Below are 25,812 nucleotides of genomic sequence, written 5' to 3' on the forward strand. Positions count from 1 at the left end.
GGAAAACCATTCACTACACTATACATTTAAGAAAGCGGAATTTCCGCCTGCAATTTCAAAGCAAAATTGCAAGCGGAAATTCCGTAGTGTGAACCTAGCCTAACACTTATCCCCTATCCGCAGGACAAGGTATAAGTGTCTGATCGTGGGGTGGGGGGTCCAACCTCTGAGGACCACCCCTATTCTCCTGAATGGAGCCCTGTCTCTCCCTGTGCATGGAGCGGAGTGTCAACACGCCATGCATGGTCTATGGGAGTGCTAGAGATACCCAAGTACAGTGCTCATGGATCGCTCACCCTCCCAAAGAGAATGCATTCACAAGAGAGACGGGGCTCCATTCTGGAGATCGAGAGGGAGTCTCAGAGATCAGACCCCCCCAACAATCAGACACTTATCCCTGTATCCCTTTAAGTAAAATGCACTTAGATATGTTCATGGGGATCAGCTGAGCAGCTAACAGCCAAACTTTTATCATCTTTTATAAATGGCAGAGTTTGTACGTGAGCCCCATTACATGTATGGTGAGCTTAAGCATGCACTCCACAACAAACTTTGTATAAACCAACAGCACAACCTAACATAAGAAATGTTATAATATACCTTACCTAAGAAAAAAGCCTCTCCATTTATCAGGCTCTTTTCCAGCTCCTCCTCCCCCCATCAAATCTGCCTCAAGACAGATCAGCTCATTGAAGTATCAGGTGACAGCTGTCTATAGAAGTCTAAGGAGAGGGGAGGGAGAGGGGGAGAAGCGGCTGGTGCAAGACAAAGAGACACAGAGGCTGCTGAAAACTCCAGTAAGGGTTGTTTCTCCCCCCAGTGCTGGATTACACAGTTTACACTGCTCAGTACTGCTCCATAATGTCCTCTGTGCTACATTGTAGCATATAGTCTACGCCCACCAGTTCAGGGTGCATGAACTGTATGCTTTGAAAGGTTTGCCTACACTCTCTTTTACTGCATAGGGAGGAGGTGTCTAGAAGTTGTCAGTGGCGGGACCCCCGCGATCAGACATCTTATCCCTATCCTTTGGATAGGGGAAAAGATGTCTAGGGGTTGAGTACCCCTTTAACCTGAGCACATGCTGTCATTTTACCAGCATTCTCTTTTCTTTTCAGAAGGTGTTGGGTTTTTGGGGAAAAAGAAAACAGCTGATTTCTTTAAAAAAAAAAAAAAAACAGCATCATACATGTCATCAAGTTGCATGAGGTATTGCAGCTCACTTCCATTTAAGTGAATAAAGCAAAGTTGTAATATCAGACATAACCTAAAGACAGGTGTGGTGTTGTTTTTGGAAAAAAGCTTTGTTTTTCTATTCCCGGACAACCCCTTAAAGGGGTACTCCACCACAAACATCTTATCCCCTACTTAATGCATAGGGGATAAGATGTTAGATCTCCCGTCGCTGGGGGGCCCCGCAATCTCCAGCACGGCACCCTGTGCCCGATGACTGGCGATGCGGATGCCACGCCCCTCTCCATTCACTTCTATGGGAGTAGGCGTGACGGCTATGACTATGATGGCTGCAAGCTTCCGCGTTCCTGACGCTGCTGCTGCCAACATGGAGATGTTGGGGGGTTGTAGTGGCTGGGCCCCCACGATCTAACATCTTATCCCCTATCGATAGGGGATAACATGTTTGCGGCAGAGTACCCTTTTAAATGATAGCATTAGGACCATGATGTATTTCTGCAGAAACGATACTTTCTAACCGTGTTATGAGCCCCCTCTGCAGTGTGAATTAGAATGATGGTGCCTGTTCTGACTCCATACATCCATGTACAGCTATGTAAAAACCTGCGTTGCCTTACGCTGCGTCTGCACAAAAACCAGCTAATCAGACATAAATATGTGTTATTCATACCCTATTTTTTGGGCATTAGATCTCGTATGAATGGGAACATTTCACCATGGATGCAGGTGCTCCTGGGGCTCATTCTGAAGCCTGATTCCTTTGTTACTCATAATGCCGCGATGATTATCCCTACGGGACGGCGGCTTACACTACATCTCCAATTTATTTGCATGACTGCTGCTGCTCACCGGGATCATGACTCTGCATAATCACCTTCTTACTCATTCATTTCACAATTAATATAATACTATTGGCAGCGCAGCCTGCCGCTCAGCACGATCAGGCCTCAGAAAGATGAGATCAGCGTCCTAACAGGAAGAACGGACAGCTGGGCAATGCTATGGGCACAAAATAAAACCAAAGTAACTAAGAAAAACAGAAACTGGAGGCACCTAAAGCAAAAACATGGACATATGTAGACAGGAATCCAAAGAGAACATCGGTTCACTGGGAAAGCTGAATATATCGGTGGTGCAAAGGAATGAAATAATGCAATAAAGAAGGAGAGGAAAAAAGTCCAGTAACTCACCGCAGTGTATGAATCAGCGTCTGGACGCCGCCATGGATAGCCGGGGTCGTGCAGGAAGCTCAGAAGCTACAAACCGGTAGGTTTCGTGCAACAGCACTTCTTTCGGCCTCATGAGGCTGGAAGAAGCGCTTAGGGCTGGGCGGTATACCGGTTCATACCGAATACCGAAATTTTTGGGCTGCATGATATGAATTTTTCCCCATACCGCAATACCGGTTGGGCCCCTCCCCCTTGGGAATGAATTATCAGCCCAGTGCAGCGCTGTCCCCACATCGGAGAACAAATCATATGTGACCCGCCAGCGCTGTTCTGCTCACCCCAAATCATGTTACCCGCCAGCGCTGTTCTGCTCACCCCAAATCATGTTACCTGCCAGCGCTGTTCTGCTCACCCCAAATCATGTTACCCGCCAGCGCTGTTCTGCTCCCCCAAATCATGTTACCCGCCAGCGCTGTTCTGCTCACCCCAAATCATGTTACCTGCCAGCGCTGTTCTGCTCCCCCCAAATCATGTTACCCGCTAGCGCTGTTCTGCTCCCCCCAAATCATGTTACCCGCCAGTGCTGTTCTGCTCCCCCGAACATCATGTTACCCGCCAGCGCTGTTCTGCTCCCCCCAACATCATGTTACCCGCCAGCGCTGTTCTGCTCCCCCCAAATCATGTTACCCGCCAGCGCTGTTCTGCTCCCCCCCAACATCATGTTACCCGCCAGCGCTGTTCTGCTCCCCCCAAATCATGTTACCCGCCAGTACTGTTCTGCTCCCCCCAAATTATGTTACCCGCCAGCGCTGTTCTGCTCCCCCCAAATCATGTTACCCGCCAGCGCTGTTCTGCTCCCCCCAAATCATGTTACCCGCCAGTGCTGTTCTGCTCCCCCCAAATCATGTTACCCGCCAGCGCTGTTCTGCTCCCCCCAAATCATGATACCCTCCAGCGCTGTTCTGCTCCCCCCACATCATGTTACCCGCCAGCGCTGTTCTGCTCCCCCCCAATTAATTATCAGCCCAGCGGGGTACTACTCACATATGTCACCCGCAAGCACTGCCCTCCTCCTCTTTGTTGGGGGCCGCCTGCGCTGGAACTCTATACTGTACGCCAGTGGTCTCCAACCTGCGGACCTCCAGCTGTTGCAAAACTAGTTTCGCAACAGCTGGAGGTCCGCAGGTTTGAGACCACTGCTGTACGCTGTATCCCGATGCCCGGGCTGCAAAAGAAAATAAACTTTAACTTACCTACGTCGGCCTCACGCTGGGGACGGGAACTTCGGACAGCCGTCAGCCTATCACCGGCCAGAGCGATGTCCTGCCCCGGCCAGCGATAGGCTGAGCCCACTGTCATGTAAGGAGCTCTGGCCGGCTTCTTACATGACAGTGGGCTCAGCCTATCACTGGCCGGGGCAGGACATCGCTCTGGCCCGTGATAGGCTGACGGCTGTCCGACGTTCCAGTACCCCAGCGTAAGGCAGACGTAGGTAAGTTAAAGTTTATTTTCTTTATCTTTTGCAGCCCGGCGTACAGCAGTGGTCTCAAACCTGCGGACCTCCAGCTGTTGCCTGTTCGGGCATGCTGTGAGTTGTAGTTTTGCAACATCTGGAGGTCCGCAGGTTGGAGACCACTGGCGTACAGTGCAGGCGGCCCCCAACAAAGAGGAGGAGGACAGTGCTTGCGGGTGACATATGTGAGTAGTACCCCGCTGGGCTCATAATTGGGGGGGAGCAGAACAGCGCTGGCGGGTAACATGATTTGGGGGGGTGAAAGAAATACCGTTATATACCGTGGAACCGCCATAAGTTACAAAAATACCACGATACACATATTTGGTCATACCGCCCAGCTCTAGAAGTGCTATTGCATGAAACCTACCGTTTTGTAGCCTCTGAGCTTCCTACACGACCCCGGCTATCCATGGCGGCTTCCAGACGCTCATTCATACACTGCGGTGAGTTGCTGGACTTTTTTCCTCTCCTTTATTACATAATAAAATCCTCTTGTGAGTCCCTTATGAGTACATCATATAGTGCATACAAGTGTGTTCCCCTGTTGGGTTCACACTATGGTTTGTAATTACGGTTCCCGTATACGGCTGGGAGGAGGGGTGGGCGGGGCATAATGGCGGCGCCAGCACTAAGCTGTATTCGGGAACAATAGTTAATGTATGTCTATGAGCTGCCCGGAATGAACCGCAGCCTCCGGTCGGCTGCTTTTTCGGCCGTATGCGGTTTCCCAACCGCAGGCAAAAACGTGGTCAACCACGTTTTTGCCTGCGGTCGGGAAACCGCATACGGCCGAAAAAGCAGCCGACCGGGCGCCGCGATTAAGCCCCGCCCACCCCTCCTCCCAGCCGTATACGGGAACCGTAATTACAAACCGTAGTGTGAACCCGGAGTTTTCTGGTAAGTAGCCAAACCTTCGCTTCCTAAAAAATGTAGTTCTTCTGCAGAGGGGAGTCAGAGTCTTGTACAGGGTCTAAACATCATAGTAAATAGGATAGGGCTTTCAGTACCAATACCCTCTATCCAAACCACTACTAGGGGTATTCTGGTATCAGAAACGTATATAAACAAGACTATCACCACAAGATAAATGTTGGCACCCCTGAAATCTTTCTAGAAAATTAAGTATTTCTCACAGAAAAGGATTGCAGTAACACATGTTTTGCTATACACATGTTTATTCCCTTTATGTGTATTGGAACTAAACCAAAAAAGGAGGAAAAAAAAGCAAATTGGACATAATGTCACCAAACTCCAAAAATGGTCCGGACAAAATTATTGGCACCCTTTCAAAATTGTGGAAAAATAAGATTGTTTCAAGCATGTGATGCTCCTTTAAACTCTCCTGGGACAAGTAACAGGTGTGGGCAATATAAAAATCACACCTGAAAGCAGATAAAAAGGAGAGATGTTCACTTAAGTCTTTGCATTGTTTGTCTGTGTGTGCCATACTAAGCATGGACAACAGAAAAAGGAGAAGAAGAGAACTGTTTGAGGACTTGAGAACCAAAATTGTGAAAAAATATCATCAATCTCAAGGTTACAGTCCATCTCCAGAGATCTAGATTTGCCTTTGTCCACAGTGCGCAACTTTATCAAGAAGTTTGTAACCCATGGCACTGTAGCTAATCTCCCTGGGCGTGGACGGAAGAGAAAAGTTGATGAAAGGTGTCAACGTAGGATAGTCCGGATGGTGAATAAGCAGCCCCAAACAAGTTCCAAAGATATTCAAGCAGTCCTGCAGGCTCAAGGAGCATCAGTGTCAGCGTGAACTATCCATCAACATTTAAATGAAATGAAACGCTATGGCAGGAGACCCAGGAGGACTCCACTATGGAGGAGACCCAGGAGGACCCCACTATGGAGGAGACCCAGGAGGACCCCACTGCTGACACAGAGACATAAAAAAGCAAGACTACATTTTGCCAAATGTAAAACATCTTGTGGACAGATGAGACCAAGATAGAGCATTTTGGTAAAGCACATCATTCTACTGTTTACCGAAAATGGAATGAGGCCTACAAAGAAAAGAACACAGCACCTACAGTGAAATATGGTGGAGGTCAGTGATGTTTTGGGGTTGTTTTGCTGCCTCTGGCACTGGGGGCCTTGAATGTGTACAAGACATCATGGAATCTGAGGATTACCAAAGGATTTTGGGTCGCACTGTACAGCCCAGTGTCAGAAAGCTGGGTTTGCGTCCGAGATCTTGGGTCTTTCAGCAGGACAATGACCCCAAACACACGTCAATGAAGTGGCAGCAATGAGTCCAGATCTAAATCCCATTGATCACCTGTGGAGAGATCTTAAAATTGCTGTTGGGAAAAGGCGCCTTCCAATAAGAGAGACCAGGAGCATTTTGTAAAGGAAGAGCGGTCCAACATTCCGGCTGAGAGGTGTAAGAAGCTTATTGATGGTTATAGGAAGCCACTGATTTCAGTTATTTTTTCCAAAGGGTGCGCAACCAAACATTAAGTTAAGGGTGCCAATAATTTTGTCCAGACCATTTTTGGAGTTTGGTGACATTATGTCCAATTTATTTTTCTTCCTCCCTTTTTTGGTTTAGTTCCAATACACACAAAGGGAATAAACATGTGTAAAGCAAAACATGTGTTACTGCAATCCTTTTCTGTGAAAAATACTTCATTTTCTAGAAATTTTTGGCGTCACTTGGGGGCATGGCCGTGACGCCCCGACCCCAGTAGCTCGCACCCAGCGTTCAGAACAAAATGTTTCAGACGCTGGGGCAGTGGAGTAACCCTTTAAAGGATAACTCCGGGATGTACAACTTATCACCTATCCTAAGGATAGGGGATAAGTGTTAGATCGTGGCGGGTCTGACCGCTGGGGCAGTGGAGTACCCCTTTAATAGAAAGCCATGTCAGGGACCAGGAATGACACTGGGAGCCAAACTAAGGATTAGGAATGAGATAGGGAAGCTATTCAAGCGACTAGGAATGAGAGGATTAGGGAACCAAGTTAAGGACTAGGAATGAGAGGGGAAGCCATGTTGAGGACTAGGTAAGAGATGTGGAGCCATGTGGATGAGAAATGTAATATGGAACCATTCCAGGGACTAAAAAGGAGATGGGGAACCATGGCAGGGACTAGGAATGAGGGAAAAGGTCATGTTGTGGATTAGGAATGAGATGGGCAGCCATGCTGGGAGCTAGGAATGAGATGGGGGAGCCATGCTGGGGGCTAGGAATGAGATGGGGGAGCCATGCTGGGGGCTAGGAATGAGATGGGGGAGCCATGCTGGGGGCTAGGAATGAGATGGGGGAGCCATGCTGGGGGTTAGGAATGAGATGGGGGAGCCATGCTGGGGGCTAGGAATGAGATGGGGGAGCCATGCTGGGGGCTAGGAATGAGATGGGGGAGCCATGCTGGGGGTTAGGAATGAGATGGGGGAGCCATGCTGGGGGCTAGGAATGAGATGGGGGAGCCATGCTGGGGGCTAGGAATGAGATGGGGGAGCCATGCTGGGGGTTAGGAATGAGATGGGGGAGCCATGCTGGGGGCTAGGAATGAGATGGGGGAGCCATGCTGGGGGCTAGGAATGAGATGGGGGAGCCATGCTGGGGGCTAGGAATGAGATGGGGGAGCCATGCTGGGGGTTAGGAATGAGATGGGGGAGCCATGCTGGGGGCTAGGAATGAGATGGGGGAGCCATGCTGGGGGCTAGGAATGAGATGGGGGAGCCATGCTGGGGGTTAGGAATGAGATGGGGGAGCCATGCTGGGGGCTAGGAATGAGATGGGGGAGCCATGCTGGGGGCTAGGAATGAGATGGGGAGCCATGCTGGGGGCTAGGAATGAGATGGGGAACCATGCAAGGGACTGGGAATGAAATCAGTAGCCTTGCCTTATATGTGGAGCGATGCTGGGGACAAGAAACAATATGGGGAGTCAGTAATGATTCATTATTCCTTGTGTATGTTTGTGTGCTGTCTACCGTACACACTGTAACCAGCATTCTGTATACTGTTTTCCTTGGAGAGGATCACCTTCAAACATAAATTTGTGCAGCCGGCTAAGGCTGGGTTCACACCACGTTTTTGCAATACAGTTCCCGTATACATTTTCAATTTGAAAACCGTACGGAATCGTATTGAAAACCGTATGCATTGACTCTCCATTGAGAACCGTATGCCAAAAGATGCATCAGGTTGTGTCCATTTTGCATCCTGTACGGTTTTGTCAGTTTTTTCCCCGTACCCAAAACCGTAGTCTACCACGATTTTTGGTCCAGGTGAAAAACCGTATTGAAACGTATAAAATTTTTTTTTTTTTTTAACATGGGAGTCATTGGGAACCGTACAGAACCGTATGTGCGTACGGTTCCATCTGGTTTTCACCATCCAGTTTTTCACTTTTGCACAGTTTTTTTCTTGGAATTTCAATCAAACAAGTGAAACTTTATTCATAATGGAATGAAAAGTTAAAAATGTATACTTTTTTTTTCTTAAAAAACGGATGCAACCGGACATCATTTTTCAAACCGTATACGGATTAAAATTTGTACACATATTTTGATACAGTTTAGGCTGGGTTCCCATTACATTTTCCCCCATACGGGAGCGCATACGGCAAGGGAGAGCTAAAACCTTGCGCTCCCGTATGCCTTTCTATGCGTTCCCGTATGTAATTCATTTCAATGAGCCGACCGCAGTGAAATGTTCGGTCGGCTCATTTTTGCCCCGTATGCGCTTTTACAACCGGACCTAAAACCGTGGTCGACTACGGTTTTAGGTAGGGGGGAAAAGCGCATACGGGGCAAAAATGAGCTGACCGAACGTTTCACTGCGGTCGGCTAATTGAAATGAATTACATACGGGAACGCATAGAAAGGCATACGGGAGCGCAAGGTTTTAGCTCTCCCCTGCCGTATGCGTCCCGTATGGGGGAAAATGTAATGGGATCCCAGCCTTAGAAATATCTCATAATGTGGAGAAATCCAACTGACGACTGATCTGCAGTGCAGATTTGCAATCTGTCCCATGGGAACATAGCCTAAAAATGTGACTGCAAGCGCCTGGGCAGTATTTATTGCGATCAAATGAGCCGCAGGGGAAAATAAGAAAGTAGGATCGATATTCCTGGGATTCCTAAGACATCATTTATCGGCTGCGCAATTCTTCTTAATTACAAATCTACTTGAATAACTAAAGATACAGGATATAGGAAGACTCAGCCGTAAATAGTGGGAAAAAACCTTATTGTGTATTATGGGAACGACTGTGGAGGACGCTTGTTCTAGTAATTAAATATACAGTATATCTGGGCTCTTCTGTCTTATTGGAATAACTAATAAACTTGGCTCTATATATGTAGCTCTACAGCTGTAGGAAAACTACAACCCCCACTGTACCCTGAAAGTAAGTGCAGCTCTGGAGTATAATACAGGATATAACTCCGGATCAGTACAGGATAAGTAATGTAATGTATGTACACTGTGACTCCACCAGCAGAATAGTGAGTACAGCTCTGGAGTATAATACAGGATATAACTCAGGATCAGTACAGGATAAGTAATGTAATGGATGTACACAGTGACCTCACCAGCAGAATAGTGAGTACAGCTCTGGAGTATAATACAGGATATAACTCAGGATCAGTACAGGATAAGTAATGTAATGTATGTACACTGTGACTCCACCAGCAGAATAGTGAGTACAGCTCTGGAGTATAATACAGGATATAACTCAGGATCAGTACAGGATAAGTAATGTAATGGATGTACACAGTGACCTCACCAGCAGAGTAGTGAGTACAGCTCTGGAGTCTGGCCACTAGAGGGAGCATCTTCCTGTGAGTCTGCTGAGTGTGGAGGAAGTCGTTTGCTGGATTGTTTGGTGTGTGTGCGCTCTGAGCTCTGCCGTGTCATCTGTGCCGGACAACGTTCTTCCTTCCCCAGAGGGAGAGCGTGGGTTCAGGCATGAGCGAGGAGAGGAGAACCCCAACACCTGCCCCCCGAATCAGGTCCGCGGGGGGCAGGGGGAGCCAGCGACCAGGTGTGGAGGGACCAGCGTCAGGAAGTGCATCAGAGGTCTCCGGGTTGAGGCGCTCTGCCAGGAGGTGCAGCGATGCATCTCCAGCCACCCCTGAACCCGTAGAGACAAAGAGCAGCCGCAAGGCTGGCCCTGCAAGTTGTGGGACTACAAGTGCAAGAAGTTCCGGAAGCACAGGTACTGTGACAACAAGGCCTGACAATGTGGACTGTGATACTCCTCCTGGAGCAAAGCTAAATGCCCACGGATGTGTGGAGGAGGATTGGGGGATGCCTAGGGCCCGGGAGTCTGGAGTCCCCCATAACTCTCGTGTGGCAGAACACATCCGTGGATATGAGGAAGCAAGGGGCAGCTTGTATAGGCTCCAGGAGGAGGTACGGGAAGCAAAAGCCCTGATGGAAACTGCGGCGAAACGACAGAAAGCTGAGCTGTCAGCCCGGATTAAACAGCTGAAAAATGAAATAAGGATCCTGGAGAAGAAGAGAACTTTTATTTTAGAGAACAGCGGGCCATTTAGGGAAAAACTTTTAAATGAAGACCGCTTTCATACAATGGAGAGAGAGAAGCAGAGACGGCTGAGGGGGCTTCAGCCACGGGTGGAGGAGGAAGGAGACGCTGCGGAGGCCGATAATGTTGAGCCAAATCCACCCGGGGGTCTGCAACATCTGACCCCATACAGTGGGCTCCCTGCAGGGCAAGTGGCGATGTCATCTGGCCGTGGCTCTGGCGGTTCGGGGGATGAGAGCAGCACCAGTCACCAGGGAGGGGCGCTGATGGCCCAGATCCAGCTCCTGGAGTCCCCAGGTCGCCTCCAGGACTTCACGTTTGGGAATGAGTTACCGGAGGAGGCACCTGGGGGAAGGAAAAAGAAGCTAAAGAAGACCAAGCTCCAGGAGCAGGTAACATTTGTATATACCCCCCTCCCTGAGCCCCCCAGACTGGCCGCAGGGTCAGCTCACTGTGTGAACCCCATTTCTCAGCCCAGCCTGAGTTCTGCTGTGGACTCAGTGCAGGAGAGTGGGGAGAGTATGGAGTCTAGTGTGGCGGTGAGCTCCATCGCTGTTTGTAGTAACAGTGGTGGAGCAGACAATGTATCGGCTGTGAGGTCGGACAGTGATATTTGCCCAGCGATGGGCATGGATGGCTCTGGCACATTGGGCTGCTCCCTAACGGGAGGGGGGGGCGGCTTTGTGCCAGAGTCAGCTGCGGGAGCTCCGGTGGCTCTGAACGTTGACACTGCTGTTCCTTTGGAGCAGCGGTGTCGTCGTGAAAGAGCTGCTGGGGCCAAGATGTCTTCGCCTCCCAGAAAGACTGGACTAAAACCTTTATTTTGTATTGGCGCCGCTAATCCAGATCAGCGGCGCCCAGGAGCAGAAAACTCCAGTACTGATGAGGCGGAGGGTACCAGTAAAAACAGGGCTGGGGCCGCTAATAAACAGGCTAGGCAGGCTTCCCGGTCCTTGTATAAAGGACTGGTGACCTGTCCTGTGGTGGTGGCTCCAGCTCTGGTACCCAGTGATGCTGATGGTACACTATCTGCACCAGAACGCACCGGTCCAGCCAGTATGAATGAGGAGGTTAATGTTGGAATGAATTGTAGTATGGGCTGTAGCACGGGTGGAGTTATGGGGGGCACATCAGCTAAAACAGGCAATAATGGTGTGAGTATGGATTATGTGGAGGAGGGTGGTGAAGGGGCACAGATTAGTGGTGGGGATGTAGGGCCTGGTCCAGTTGCACCCCCAGCGGTGGCAGCACCGGTACGCAGCTACGCAAATGTCACCGCTGGGGGGAGGGGGGCACCTTCCTCGTCTTCTGGCTCTGGGGGGGGCAATTTGCAGCAGCGTCTCCTGGGGGCCTTAAGGAGAGGGGAGAGATCAATCAATGTAGAGGGTAGGGAGGTTGATCTATCCTTTTGGATAGAAAGACATGGTCTTTCAGCCTTCCGAGAGGAAAGAGGGGGGGATACTGTGTGGTCCCTCCCAACAGCCGGGCCAGGTGGTCTCCGAAGGAATGTGGTCCGGCTGAGGTGGAGAGGCAGTGATACATGTCCTCCAAGATCTAAAGTTGTTGAGCTTCTGCTGAAGTTGGGCTTTAAGGCAGCTGACATCTACGCCTTGATACATCCTTATGGTACCCCTGAGTTCGATATCAGCTTTGTTCGCCCAGAGGGGCTTGAGCTCTTCTGGTCGAATTATGAGCTGGTAAAGAATGAGCCCGGCTGGCGAGACTTTGCCATTCAGGCGGTGTCTCGCCAAAACAATGTCAAGAAGGTGACCGTTTTAACCCGTAACGAATCACTTTCTTGTATTGACATCATGACGTGGCTAGGTCGGTATGGAGAGGTGGTGGAGGTCCCAAAAAAGAACAGGGATGAATATGGCATCTGGTCAGGGGCCTGGACGTTTATGGTCAAGCTTAAGCTTTCAGGAAACACCGTTACCCATATACCATCTGCAACCTTCCTCGGAAGGGATCGTATCCAGATCTTCTACCAGGGTCAGCCGAAGCTCTGTCACAGATGTGGTGACCCCACACATTTTAGTGCCAATTGCACTGTGCAGAAGTGCACTCTGTGTGGGGAAATAGGCCATCTCGCTGCATCTTGTGCAGAGATTAGGTGTCACCTGTGTGGTGACTTAGGTCACCCATTCAGTCGCTGCCCTCGTTCCTTTGTCAACGCGGTTGTTGCCCCAGTGGGGGTAAGCCATGAGGTGAACTCTGCTGGGGGGATGGCTGGCGGGGATGAAGGGGTGCAGGGGCCAGGGAAGAAAAGTAAGCAGAAGACGCCTGCCCAACTGAGGCGTCTCAAGAAGCGTCAAAGGGATAGGGAGATTCGGGAGTCACAGGAGCATCAGCCAGCTGAGGTGGCTTCTGATCCTGTCCCTGCGACCAGTGTTACTGCTGAGGCCCTGGGGGATAGTGAACTGGATGAGGAGACTGGAAGGATCCACAAAGAGGAGGATACTGTCTCCTCGCTGTCCTCCCATGGTGAGAGCGCGGATGAGGACAGAGGGAGATGGGCAGAAACAAAGCGGGGTACTCGGAGGAATAAGAAAAAGAAAGATTTAAAATCTTCTCCCACCCGCCAGATGCCAAAGGAAGGTACAACTGACCCCCCTCTGATTGGTCTCTCCAACCGGTTCCGAGCCCTCCGCGACATTTCCTCTTCGGAGAGGAGGCTGGGGGTGAGGTTCCGGATGTTGCGGTGGGGCCCACAGGGGACCCTGAGTCCTCTCTCCCTGGGGAACCTATGTCTTCAGGGGGGGGGACTGGCTCAGAGTCAGGGGACGAGGAAAATGTAAATAAAGGGAAAATGGACACATCCATCTCACTAAAAAGGGGTAAACCATCATCTGATGAGGAGGGTGGTGGGGTGGATGGGAAGGATGGTGGGAAAAAGAAAGCTGTCTAACTCAATCACCCTTGATGGCGGCACCCTCTCCGTTGACTCTGGCATCCATTAATGTTGCCAGCATAAAGTCAGATACGGCTCGATTTGCAGCCTATGATTTTTTTGCCCATATTAATGCTGATATTTTATTTTTGCAAGAGACCAGGCTAACAGATATGTCATCTATCTACAAGGCTAAAAGAGAGTGGAGGAATGGGCCCTCCTACTGGTCTCTTGGGGCCGAGCCGTATAGCGGAGTGGCGGTCCTTTTTACCGCAGCGGTAGAATGCCGACGGGTTATCGAGTTAGAAATGGGGAGGTGCCTGATCTTAGATGTCCTCATGAAGGGACAAGAACTTCGCCTTATTAACATCTACGGCCCACAGTCTAAGTGGGACCGGAAGTGTCTCTTTATGAGGATCAAGCCCTATCTTTTTACAAGTCGGCAGGTGGTCTTTGGAGGGGACTTTAATGCTGTCACGAGGCCCCAAGACAGGGGAGGTGCCAGAGACAAGCTGACTTATGATAGCGTCGCCCTTAATAGCATAGCGAGTGAGGCTCGCCTGGTGGATGTCCACATCCGGCACACCCCAGGCCACGCGGGATTCACCTATCATAGGGGTAGTTGTAGGTCTAGGATAGATAGGTTTTTTTTAAAGGAGGAGGCCGTCTCTTCAGCAGTGTCTGTTGTTGAGGTGGAGTTCTCCGATCACTGTTTAATTTTGTTTTCTCTGAATGTCACAGAGACCCCCCGGATGGGCAGAGGCTATTGGAAGCTGAATTCGTCTCTCTTGGAAGAAGCGGAGATAAGACAGTCCTTTGAGGATTTTCTTCAGAGCCAGGTACCATTGCTGGGCCTTTGTAGCAGTAAGTCAGAGTGGTGGGAGATCTTCAAGGAAAGGGTTGCGAGATTCTTCCGTCAGCTCTCGGGCCTCAGAAGCCTAAACAGGTACCGTTTGTACCAGGGCCTGAGGAAGAAACTTGAGAACCTTGTCTCGACTGGAGGTAGTCGTGACGATATCTCCAGAGTGAAGTCCTTGTTGATGAAGTGCCAGTATGACAGACACGCATCTTTGGTTTTTGAGAGGGATTACGGGAAGTACCGCTCGCCCGACCCTTACAGAAACTGCAAGATGTCAGTGAATAGTAAAATAGTCTCAGGACTGATTGATAGTACGGGATCCTTGAAAAGGTCCAGATCAGGGATCCTGGAGGTCGTCAGATCCTTCTACTCGCACCTCTTGGGAAGGAAGGATCTAGATCGAGATAAGGTATCAGCTTTCTTGGCTGAAACCGTCCCTGAACCAGGAGTAGACTCCTCTCTTGACGTTTTGACAGAGATGATCCGGGAAGAGGAAGTCAGGATGGCTATTGATGGGCTTGCCCTCAAGAAGTCACCCGGTCCGGATGGCTTAACATCTGAGTTCTATAAGACCTTTAAGGACACTTTGGTTCCCCTCTTGACTGGGGTTTTTAATGAGTGTCTATCCTCGGGCACTCTGCCAAAGTCAATGAGGAGGTCAGCGCTGATCATCCTGTCAAAGGGTAAAGACCCGTCCCACATTGAGAATTGGCGTCCCATAGCGCTTCTCAATGTGGACCGAAAGATTCTGGCAAAAGTGCTGTTTAACCGGCTGGTGGAGTTTGCACCCCGGCTCCTTTCGGGGGCTCAGCATTGCTCTGTTCCGGGCCGCAGTACATTTAGTGCTGTGCTCAGTGTCCGAGAGGCTGTGGAGCAGGGTAGGGCTGGCCACTGGAAGGGGTACTTGCTGTCCTTGGATCAGGCAAAAGCGTTTGATCGGGTTAACCATGAATACCTCTGGTCTGTTCTTCTGAGATATGGCCTGCCGGGGGGGTTTGTTGATTGGCTTAAGACCTTGTACGCAGGGGCAGAGAGTTTCCCGCTTGTGAATGGTTGGATTGGCCGCTCTTTTGAGGTTGGGTCTGGCGTCCGTCAGGGTTGTCCTTTGAGCCCGTTGCTGTACGTGTTTGCAATTGATCCTTTCCTTAGGAGGATTGATTGTGGACCGTTGGCGGGGGTGAGAATGGACCTGGCGGTGACGGATTTGGCTCTGAGGGCGGTAGCGTATGCTGATGATGTCACCGTGTTTGTCTCCTCACAAGAGGAAGGCCAATGGGTGATGTCAGAGGTGGACCGCTACTCGGAGGCATCCGGGTCCAAGATCAACCGGGATAAGTGCGAGAGTCTCTGGCTGGGAGGGGGAGATCCTGGTTTTGATCTCCCGGACGCCCTTCCAGAGCCCCAGGAATCTGCAAAAGTTCTCGGCATCGAATTTGGCCAAGGGGATTACCCCAAACAAAACTGGGACAGCAGGCTTAAGATCGCCGCTCAGAAGGTGGATCAGTGGAAGGGTTGGTCTTTGACCCTCGGGGAAAGGGTTAACCTGATCAAAACATTCCTGCTCCCTTTACTGATATATCTGGGCAGTGTATGCATGTTGCCAGAACCTCTTTGGACCCGGGTCTACAGTGTGTTCTTCCAGATGTTATGGGGGAACAGACTGAACCTAGTGAAGAGGGAGGTTACTTACCGTACGAGGAGACTAGGGGGGTTGTGTATGGTCAACCCTGTGGTGTTCCTAGTGAATACCTTTCTTAAGACCAATATAGCAAACCTCTGGTCAGAGAGGGCTCCTCCGTGGGTATCCTCCTGTAGGGGATGGTTTTGGCCTTTCTTCCAGGAATGGGAGACAGGAGGGCAAGTGAAGGATCTTCGCACACCACACGGGCATCTCCCGGCTTACACTACCCCGGTTCTGAAGGTTATTCGTCGGTGGGGTCTGGGGATGTGGGAGATTAGGACTCTGTCGAGGAAATTCCTTGACAAGAGGGTCCTGTCTTCTCATTTCCAGAGGCCATTGGCGCTCAAGGACTGCCCAAGTCGGGATCTGGAGGTGGGTTTAGAGCTTTTGAATTCTATCAGGATCCCCTTGAAGTTTTGGGACTTGACTTGGCGCTGCTTCCACGGGAAACTGTGTGTGAGGGACAATCTGAAGTGCAGGAGCTCTGATGACCGGGGATGTCCCCGCGAAGAGTGTGGAGGCATGCTGGAAAGCATGGAGCATTTTCTGCTTCATTGTCCCTTTAACACAGAGGTTTACACCAGGGTGGGCGCTTCCATTGGTTGGCCTTGGCTGGCCAGTCTCTCCTATGCGGAATGGGCCTATGGGGCATTCAGAAACCTTGGAGGCTGGGAACGGTGCACTTTATTCCTAGTCAGCTCAGTGGTTAGGTACTACACGTGGAACGCACGGTGTTTAGTGTCGACGCAGCGTAAAATCCTCCCTGTGGATGTGGTGGTTAGGAACATTCTCGGTGACCTGGTGAAGGTGCGTTCTCTGGAGTACGAGAGGCTGGGTGCTGGCAGGGCCTCTCGTCTATGGAGGGGCTCTGCCTTTAAAGTGCCTTAGCCTGTTGTCTCCCCCTGGTGGTGGGCTGATGCTGGCACATTAGTCTTTTTGTTTTGAGCAGTTGGTTTATGGTAATATAGGGCTTGCAGGCGCTGAACTTGAGCTTTAGGGGTTTGTTGTTTGGCTTATAGTGTTATATGTATTTGTTATTGTATTTATTGTTGTAGTCTATTTGTATACTTAAGTATTGTATATATTGTTAGTCTGTGTATATTTTATGTAATGTATATATTGTATATATTGTGTGATGCCACCTGGGGTTTGGGTTTAGTTTAGGTTGGGTGGTGGGTTAAAAAGGGGGGAGGGGGTTTGTATGGGACTTTTATATATACAGAAAATCCTGGACTGGTTCATGGACGTCTGGTAACATGTACTGGGGGCATGGGATGCGGGACCAGCTCAGGGCCAAAAAAAAAAAAAAAGTGGTGTTATTTTGTTTGTGTTGGTTTTTATTATTTTGTATATATTATTATTGTTGTTGTTGTTATTCTTTTTGGTATATTACTGGTATTGGGTTTTTGGTATTGCAACTGGGCCAGGAAATTCACATTTAGTATTAGTGTATATAGTTTATTAGTATGGTATGGGTATGATGGGTATTATAGGAATATGTCTTTTGTAAATATTGTATATATTTGTTTGTGTGCAGGAATGAGTGTGTGGTGGACCGGTGTTGTATTTTATGCTATGGTGTTGGTTTTATGATCGTTATATTGATATGTTCTGTCGGATATGATATGTTTATGTTTTGTAATTTTTTTATTGTCATGTTTGAAATTTTAATAAAAGATCTACAGGATATAACTCAGGATCAGTACAGGATAAGTAATGTCATGTATGTACACAGTGACCTCACCAGCAGAATAGTGAGTACAGCTCTGGAGTATAATACAGGATGTAACTCAGGATCAGTACAGGATAAGTAATGTAATGTATGTACACAGTGACCTCACCAGCAGAATAGTGAGTACAGCTCTGGAGTATAATACAGGATATAACTCAGGATCAGTACAGGATAAGTAATGTAATGTATATACACAGTGACCTCACCAGCAGAATAGTGAGTACAGCTCTGCAGTATAATACAGGATATAACTCAGGATCAGTACAGGATAAATAATGTAATGTAATGTATGTACACAGTGACCTCACCAGCAGAATAGTGAGTGCAGCTCTGGAGTATAATACAGGATATAACTCAGGATCAGTACAGGATAAATAATGTAATGTAATGTATGTACACAGTGACCTCACCAGCAGAGTAGTGAGTACAGCTCTGGAGTCTGGCCACTAGAGGGAGCATCTTCCTGTTTGAGCTTCCTGTGAGCGTTTGGTGTGCTCGACCTTGAGAGTGATCCACCTCTCTCCCAGGGGCGACCTTCCTTTCCCCAGAGGGGGGGGTTCGTTTCCTGGTATGAGCGAGGAGCGGAGAACCCCAACACCTGCCCCCCGAAGTAGGTCCGCGGGGGGCAGGGGGAGCCAGCGACCAGTTGCAGAGGGACCAGCATCAGGAACTGCACCAGAGGTCTCTGGGTTAAGGCGCTCTGCCAGGAGATGCAGCGATGTATCTCCAGCACCTCCTGAGCCCATGGAGACGAAGAGTAGCCGCAAGGCTGCTCCAACAAAAGGTACTACAGGTACTATGGACTGTGATACTCCTCCTGGAGCAAAGCCAAATGCCCATGGAGGTGTGGAGGAGGATTGGGCAATGCCCAGGGCCCAGGAGCCTGGAACCACCTATGGATCCCGTGTTGCAGAGATACTTCAGGGATATAAAGAAGCAAGGAGCAGCTTGTATAGGCTCCAGGAGGAGGTACAGGAGGCAAAAGCCTTAATGGAAACTGCGTCAAAACACCAGAAGGCTGAGCTGTCAGCAAGGATTAAACAGCTTAAAACCAGCATCAGCAATCTAAAGAAAAGGAAAACTTTTATTTTGGAGAACAGCGGGCCATTTAAAGAAAAGCTTCAGAATGAAGATCGCTTTGCAGAAAAGGAGAGGGAGAAGCAAAGAAAGCTGAGGGGGCTTCAGCCACGGGTGGAGGAGGAAGGAGACGTTGCGGAGGCCGATAATGTTGAGCCAAATCCACCCGGGGGTCTGCAACATCTCACCCCATACAGTGGGCTCCCTGCAGGGCAAGTGGCAATGTCATCTGGCTGCGGCCCTGGTGGTTCGGGGGATGAGAGTAGCACCAGTCACCAGGGAGGGGCGCTGATGGCCCAGATCCAGCTCCTGGAGTCCCCAGGTCGCCTCCAGGACTTCACGTTTGGACATGAGTTACCAGAGGAGGCACCTGGGGGAAGGAAAAAGAAGAAGTCAAAGAAGACCAAGCTCCAGGAGCAGGTAACATTTGTATATACCCCCCTCCCTGAGCCCCCCGGACTGGCCGCAGGGTCAGCTCACTGTGTGAACCCCATTTCTCAGCCCAGCCTGAGTTCTGCTGTGGACTCAGTGCAGGAGAGTGGGGAGAGTATGGAGTCTAGTGTGGCGGTGAGCTCCATAGCTGTTTGCAGTAACAGTGGTGGAGCAGACAGTGTATCGGCTGTGAGGTCGGACAGTGATATTTGCCCAGCGATGGGCAGTAAGGGCTCTGGCACATTGGGTTGCTCCCTAACGGGAGGGGGGGCGATTTTGTGCCAGAGTCGGCTGCGGGAGCTCCGGTGGCTCTGAGCGTTGGCACTGCTGTTCCTTTGGAGCAGCGGTGTCGTCGTGGAGGAGCTGCCGGGGCTAAGATGTCTTCGCCTCCCAGAAAGACTGGACTTAAACCCCTATTTTGTATTGGCGCCGCTGATCCAGATCAGCGGAGCCCAGGAGCAGGAAACTCCAGTACTGATGAGGCGGAGGGTACCAATAAAAACAGGGCTGGGGCCGCTAATAAGCAGGCTAGGCAGGCTTCCCGGTCCTTGTATAAGGGACCGGTGACCTGTCCTGTGGTGGTGGCTCCAGCTCTGGTACCCAGTGATGCTGATGGTACAAAATCTGCACCAGAAAACACCGGTCCAGCCAGTATGAGTGAGAAAGTTAATGTAAAAGTGAATGAAGGAGTGAATGTATCTGTTAATAATTTGTCTGGGGCTTTGAATGGTGGTTTGGGCTGTAGCACGGGTGGAGGTATGGGGGGCACATTAGCTAAAACATGTGACAATGGTTTGGGTATGGATTATGTGGAGGAGGGTGGTGAAGGGGCGCAGATTAGTGGTGGGGATGTAGGGCCTGGTCCAGTTGCACCCCCAGCGGTGGCAGCACCGGTACGCAGCTACGCAAATGTCACCGCTGGGGGGAGGGGGGCACCTTCCTCGTCCTCTGGCTCTGGGAAGAGCAGTTTGCAGCAGCGTCTCCTGGGGGCCTTAAGGAGAGGGGAGAGATCGATCAATGTAGAGGGTAGGGAGGTTGATCTATCCTTCTGGATAGAGAGACATGGTCCTTCAGCCTTCCGAGAGGAAAGAGGGGGGGATAATGTGTGGTCCCTCCCTACAGCCGGGCCAGGTGGTCTCCGTAGGAATGTGGTCCGGCTGAGATGGAGAGGCAGTGATACATGTCCTCCAAGATCTAAAGTTGTTGAGCTTCTGCTGAAGTTGGGCTTTAAGGCAGCTGACATCTACGCCTTAATACATCCTTATGGTACCCCTGAGTTTGATATCAGCTTTGTTCGGCCGGAGGGGCTTGAGCTCTTCTGGTCGAATTATGAGCTGATAAAGAACGAACCCGGCTGGCGAGACTTTGCCATTCAGGCGGTGTCTCGCCAAAATAATGTCAAGAAAGTGACCGTTTTAACCCGTAACGAATCACTCTCTTGTATTGACATCATGACGTGGCTAGGTCGGTATGGAGAGGTGGTGGAGGTCCCAAAAAAGAACAGGGATGAATATGGCATCTGGTCAGGGGCCTGGACGTTTATGGTCAAACTGAGGCGTTCAGGAAACACAGTTACCCATATACCATCTGCGACCTTCCTCGGAAGAGATCGTATCCAGATCTTCTACCAGGGTCAGCCGAAGCTCTGTCACAGATGTGGTGACCCCACGCATTTTAGTGCCAATTGCACTGTGCAGAAGTGCACTCTGTGTGGGGAAATAGATCATCTCGCTGCATCTTGTGCGGAGATTAGGTGTCACCTGTGTGGTGACTTAGGTCACCCATTCAGTCGCTGCCCTCGTTCCTTTGTCAACGCGGTTGTTGCCCCGGTGGGAGTAAGCCTTGAGGTGGATTCTGCTGGGGCGATGGCCGTCGGGGATGAAGGGGTGCAGGGGCCAGGGAAGAAAAGTAAGCAGAAGACGCCTGCCCAACTGAGGCGTCTCAAGAAGCGCCAAAGGGATAGGGAGATTCAGGACTCACAGGAGCATCAACCAACTGGGGTGACTCCTGATCCTGTCCCTGCGGCCAGTCTTACTGCTGAGGCCCTGGGGGATAGTGAACTGGATGAGGAGATTGGGAGGATCCACAAAGAGGGGGATGCCGTCTCCTCACTGTCCTCCCATGGTGAGAGCGCGGATGAGGACAGTGGGGGATGGGCAGAAACAAAGCGGGGTACTCGGAGGAATAAAAAAAGAGGAGATGTAATATCTTCTCCCACCCGCCAGATGCCAAAGGAAGGTACAACTGATCTCCCTCTGATTGGTCTCTCCAACCGGTTCCGAGCCCTTCGCGACATTTCCTCTTCAGAGGGGGAGGAGGCGGGGGGTGAGGTTCCGGATGTTGCGGGGGGGCTCACAGGAGACGCTGAGTCCTCTCTCCCTGGGGAATCTTTGTCTTCAGGGGGGGAGACTGGCCCAGAGTCAGGGGACGAGGAAAATGTATATAATGGGAAAATGGACACATCCATCTCACTAAAAAGGGGTAAACCATCATCTGATGAGGAGGGTGGTGGGGTGGATGGGAAGGATGGTGGGAAAAAGAAAGCTGTCTAACTCAATCACCCTCGATGGCGGCACCCTCTCCGTTGACTCTGGCATCCATTAATGTTGCCAGCATTAAGTCAGATACAGCTCGATTTGCGGCCTATGATTTTTTTGCCCACATTAATGCTGATATTTTATTTTTGCAGGAGACCAGGCTAACAGATATGTCATCTATCTACAAGGCTTAAAGAGAGTGGAGGAATGGGCCCTCCTACTGGTCTCTTGGGGCCGAGCCGTATAGCGGAGTGGCGGTCCTTTTTACTTCAGCGGTAGAATACCGACGGGTTATTGAGTTAGAAATGGGGAGGTGCCTGATCTTAGATGTCCTCATGAAGGGACAAGAACTTCGCCTTATTAACATCTACGGCCCACAGTCTAAGTGGGACCGGAAGTGTCTCTTTATGAGGATCAAGCCCTATCTTTTTACAAGTCGGCAGGTGGTCTTCGGAGGGGACTTCAATGCTGTCACGAGGCCCCAAGATAGGGGAGGTTCCAGAGACAAGCTGACTTATGATAGCGTCGCCCTTAATAGCATAGCAAGTGAGGCTCGCCTGGTGGATGTCCACATCCGGTACACCCCAGGCCACGCGGGATTCACCTATCATAGGGGTAGTTGTAGGTCTAGGATAGACAGGTTTTATTTGAAGGAGGAAGCCGTCTCTTCAGCAGTATCTGTTGTTGAGGTGGAGTTCTCCGATCACTGTTTAATTTTGTTTTCTCTGAATGTCACAGAGACCCCCGGATGGGCAGAGGCTATTGGAAGCTGAATTCGTCTCTCTAGGAAGAAGCGGAGATAAGACAGTCCTTTGAGGATTTTCTTCAGAGCCAGGTACCATTGCTGGGCCTTTGTAGCAGTAAGTCAGAGTGGTGGGAGATCTTCAAGAAAAGGGTTGCGAGATTCTTCCGCCAGCTCTCGGGCCTCAGAAGCCTAAACAAGTACCGTTTGTACCAGGGCCTGAGGAAGAAACCTTGTCTCGACTGGAGGTAGCCGAGAGGATATCTCCAGAGTGAAGTCCTTGCTGATGAAGTGCCAGTACGACAGACACGCATCTTTGGTTTTTGAGAGGGATTACGGGAAGTACCGCTCGCCCGACCCTTACAGAAACTGCAAGATGTCAGTGAATAGTAAAATAGTCTCAGGACTGATTGATAGTACGGGATCCTTGAAAAGGTCCAGATCAGGGATCCTGGAGGTCGTCAGATCCTTCTACTCGCACCTCTTGGGAAGGAAGGATCTAGATCGAGATAAGGTATCAGCTTTCTTGGCTGAAACCATCCCTGAACCAGGAGTAGACCCCTCTCTTGACGTTTTGACAGAGATGATCCGGGAAGAGGAAGTCAGGATGGCGATTGATGGGCTTGCCCTCAAGAAGTCACCCGGTCCGGATGGCTTAACATCTGAGTTCTACAAGACCTTTAAGGACACTTTGGTTACCCTCTTGACTGCGGTTTTTAATGAGTGTCTATCCTCGGGCACTCTGCCAAAGACAATGAGGAGGTCAGCGCTGATCATCTTGTCAAAGGGTAAAGACCCGTCCCACATTGAGAATTGGCGTCCCATAGCTCTTCTCAATGCGTACAGAAAGATTCTGGCAAAAGTGCTGTTTAACCGGCTGGTGGAGTTTGCACCCCGGCTCCTTTCGGGGGCTCAGCATTGCTCTGTTCCGGGCCGCAGTACATTTAGTGCTGTGCTCGGTGTCCGGGAGGCTGTGGAGCAGGGTAGGGCTGGCCACTGGAAGGGGTACTTGCTGTCCTTGGATCAGGCAAAAGCGTTTGATCGGGTTAACCATGAGTACCTCTGGTCTGTTCTTCTGAGATATGGCCTGCCGGGGGGGTTTGTTGATTGGCTTAAGACTTTGTATGCAGGGGCAGAGAGTTTCCCGCTTGTGAATGGTTGGATTGGTCGCTCCTTTGAGGTTGGGTCTGGTGTCCGTCAGGGTTGTCCTTTAAGCCCTTTGCTGTACGTGTTTGCAATTGATCCTTTCCTTAGGAGGATTGATTGTGGACCGTTGGCGGGGGTGAGAATGGACCTGGCGGTGCCGGATTCGGCTCTGAGGGCGGTAGCATATGCTGATGATGTCACTGTGTTTGTCTCCTCACAAGAGAAGGTCAGATGGGTGATGTCAGAGGTGGACCGCTACTCGGAGGCATCCGGGTCCAAGATCAACCAGGATAAGTGTGAGAGTCTCTGGCTGGGAGGGGGAGATCCTAGTTTTGATCTCCCGGACGCCCTTCCAGAGCCCCAGGAATCTTCAAAAGTTCTCGGCATTGAATTTGGCCAAGGGGATTACCCCAAACAAAACTGGGACAGCAGGCTTAAGATGGCCGCTCAGAAGGTGGATCAGTGGAAGGGTTGGTCTTTGACCCTCCGGGAAAGGGTTAACCTGATCAAAACATTCCTGCTCCCTTTGTTGATATATCTGGGCAGTGTATGTATATTGCCAGAACCTCTCTGGACCCGGGTCTACAGTGTGTTCTTCCAGATGTTATGGGGGAATAGACTGAACCTAGTGAAGAGGGAGGTTACTTACCGTACAAGGAGACTAGGGGGGTTGTGTATGGTCAACCCTGTGGTGTTCCTAGTGAATACCTTTCTTAAGACCAATATAGCAAACCTCTGGTCAGAGAGGGCTCCTCCGTGGGTATCCTCCTGTAGGGGATGGTTTCGGCCTTTCTTCCAGGAATGGGAGACAGGAGGGCAAGTGAAGGATCTTCGCACACCACACGGGCATCTCCCGGCTTACGCTACCCCGGTTCTGAAGGTTATTCGTCGGTGGGTTCTGGGGATGGGGGAGATTAGGACTCTGTCGAGGAAATTCCTTGACAAGAGGGTCCTGTCTTCTCATTTCCAGAGGCCATTGGCGCTCAAGGACTGCCCAAGTCGGGATCTGGAGGTGGGTTTAGAGCTTTTGAATTCTATCAGGATCCCCTTGAAGTTTTGGGACTTGACTTGGCGCTGCTTCCATGGGAAACTGTGTGTGAGGGACAATCTGAAGTGCAGGAGCTCTGATAACCGGGGATGTCCCCGCGAAGAGTGTGGAAGCATGCTGGAAAGCATGGAGCATTTTCTGCTTCATTGTCCCTTTAACACAGAGGTTTACACCAGGGTGGGCGCTTCCATTGGTTGGCCTCGGCTGGCCAGTCTCTCCTATGCGGAATGGGCCTATGGGGCATTCAGAAACCTTGGAGGCTGGGACCAGTGCACTTTATTCCTAGTCAGCTCAGTGGTCAGGTACTACACGTGGAACGCACGGTGTTTAGTGTTGACGCAGCGTAAAATCCTCCCTGTGGATGTGGTGGTTAGGAACATTCTCGGTGACCTGGTGAAGGTGCGTTCTCTGGAGTACGAGAGGCTGGGTGCTGGCAGGGCCTCTCGTCTATGGAGGGGCTCTGCCTTTAAAGTGCCTTAGCCTGTTGTCTCCCCCTGGTGGTGGGCTGATGCTGTCACATTAGTCTTTTTGTTTTGAGCAGTTGGTTTATGGTAATATAGGGCTTGCAGGCGCTGAACTTGAGCTTTAGGGGTTTGTTGTTTGGCTTATATTGTTATATGTATTTGTTATTGTATTTATTGTTGTAGTCTATTTGTATACTTATGTATTGTATATATTGTTAGTCTGTGTATATTTTATGTAATGTATATATTGTATATATTGTGTGATGCCACCTGGGGTTTGGGTTTAGTTTAGGTTGGGTGGTGGGTTAAAAATGGGGGAGGGGGTTTGTATGGGACTTTTATATATACAGAAAATCCTGGACTGGTTCATGGACGTCTGGTAACATGTACTGGGGGCATGGGATGCGGGACCAGCTCAGGGCCAAAAAATAAAAATAAAAATAAAAATAAAAATGTGGTGTTATTTTGTTTGTGTTGGTTTTTATTATTTTGTATATATTATTATTATTGTTGTTGTAATTCTTTTTGGTATATTACTGGTATTGGGTTTTTGGTATTGCAACTGGGCCAGGAAATTCACATTTAGTATTAGTGTATATAGTTTATTAGTATGGTATGGGTATTATGGGTATTATAGGAATATGTCTTTTGTAAATATTGTATATATTTGTTTGTGTGCAGGAATGAGTGTGGGGTGGACCGGTGTTGTATTTTATGCTATGGTGTTGGTTTTATGATCGTTATATTGATATGTTCTGTTGGATATGATATGTTTATGTTTTGTAATTTTTTTATTGTTATGTTTGAAATT

The 25,812-nt window shown here is 49.9% G+C and overlaps 1 protein-coding gene across 3 annotated transcripts in view; it reads right to left on the reverse strand.

The window, feature by feature from the left end:
* Positions 1-25,812, reverse strand: part of DNAAF11 (dynein axonemal assembly factor 11) — a 152,089-nt gene that overhangs the window by 45,736 nt on the left and 80,541 nt on the right. The window contains exon 12 of one of the 3 annotated variants that reach the window (XM_056522787.1): positions 18,200-19,002. The exons of the other annotated variants lie outside the window; for them this stretch is intronic. Within the exon in view, the coding sequence (XP_056378762.1) occupies positions 18,987-19,002 (16 nt within the window). The 3' untranslated portion in view covers positions 18,200-18,986. Of the gene's footprint in view, positions 1-18,199; positions 19,003-25,812 lie in introns of those variants that run through there. 3 annotated transcript variants of the gene reach the window in all.

This window comes from Hyla sarda, chromosome 5, assembly GCF_029499605.1.
Source record: "Hyla sarda isolate aHylSar1 chromosome 5, aHylSar1.hap1, whole genome shotgun sequence".
In the NCBI taxonomy this organism is placed as follows: Eukaryota; Metazoa; Chordata; class Amphibia; order Anura; family Hylidae; genus Hyla; species Hyla sarda.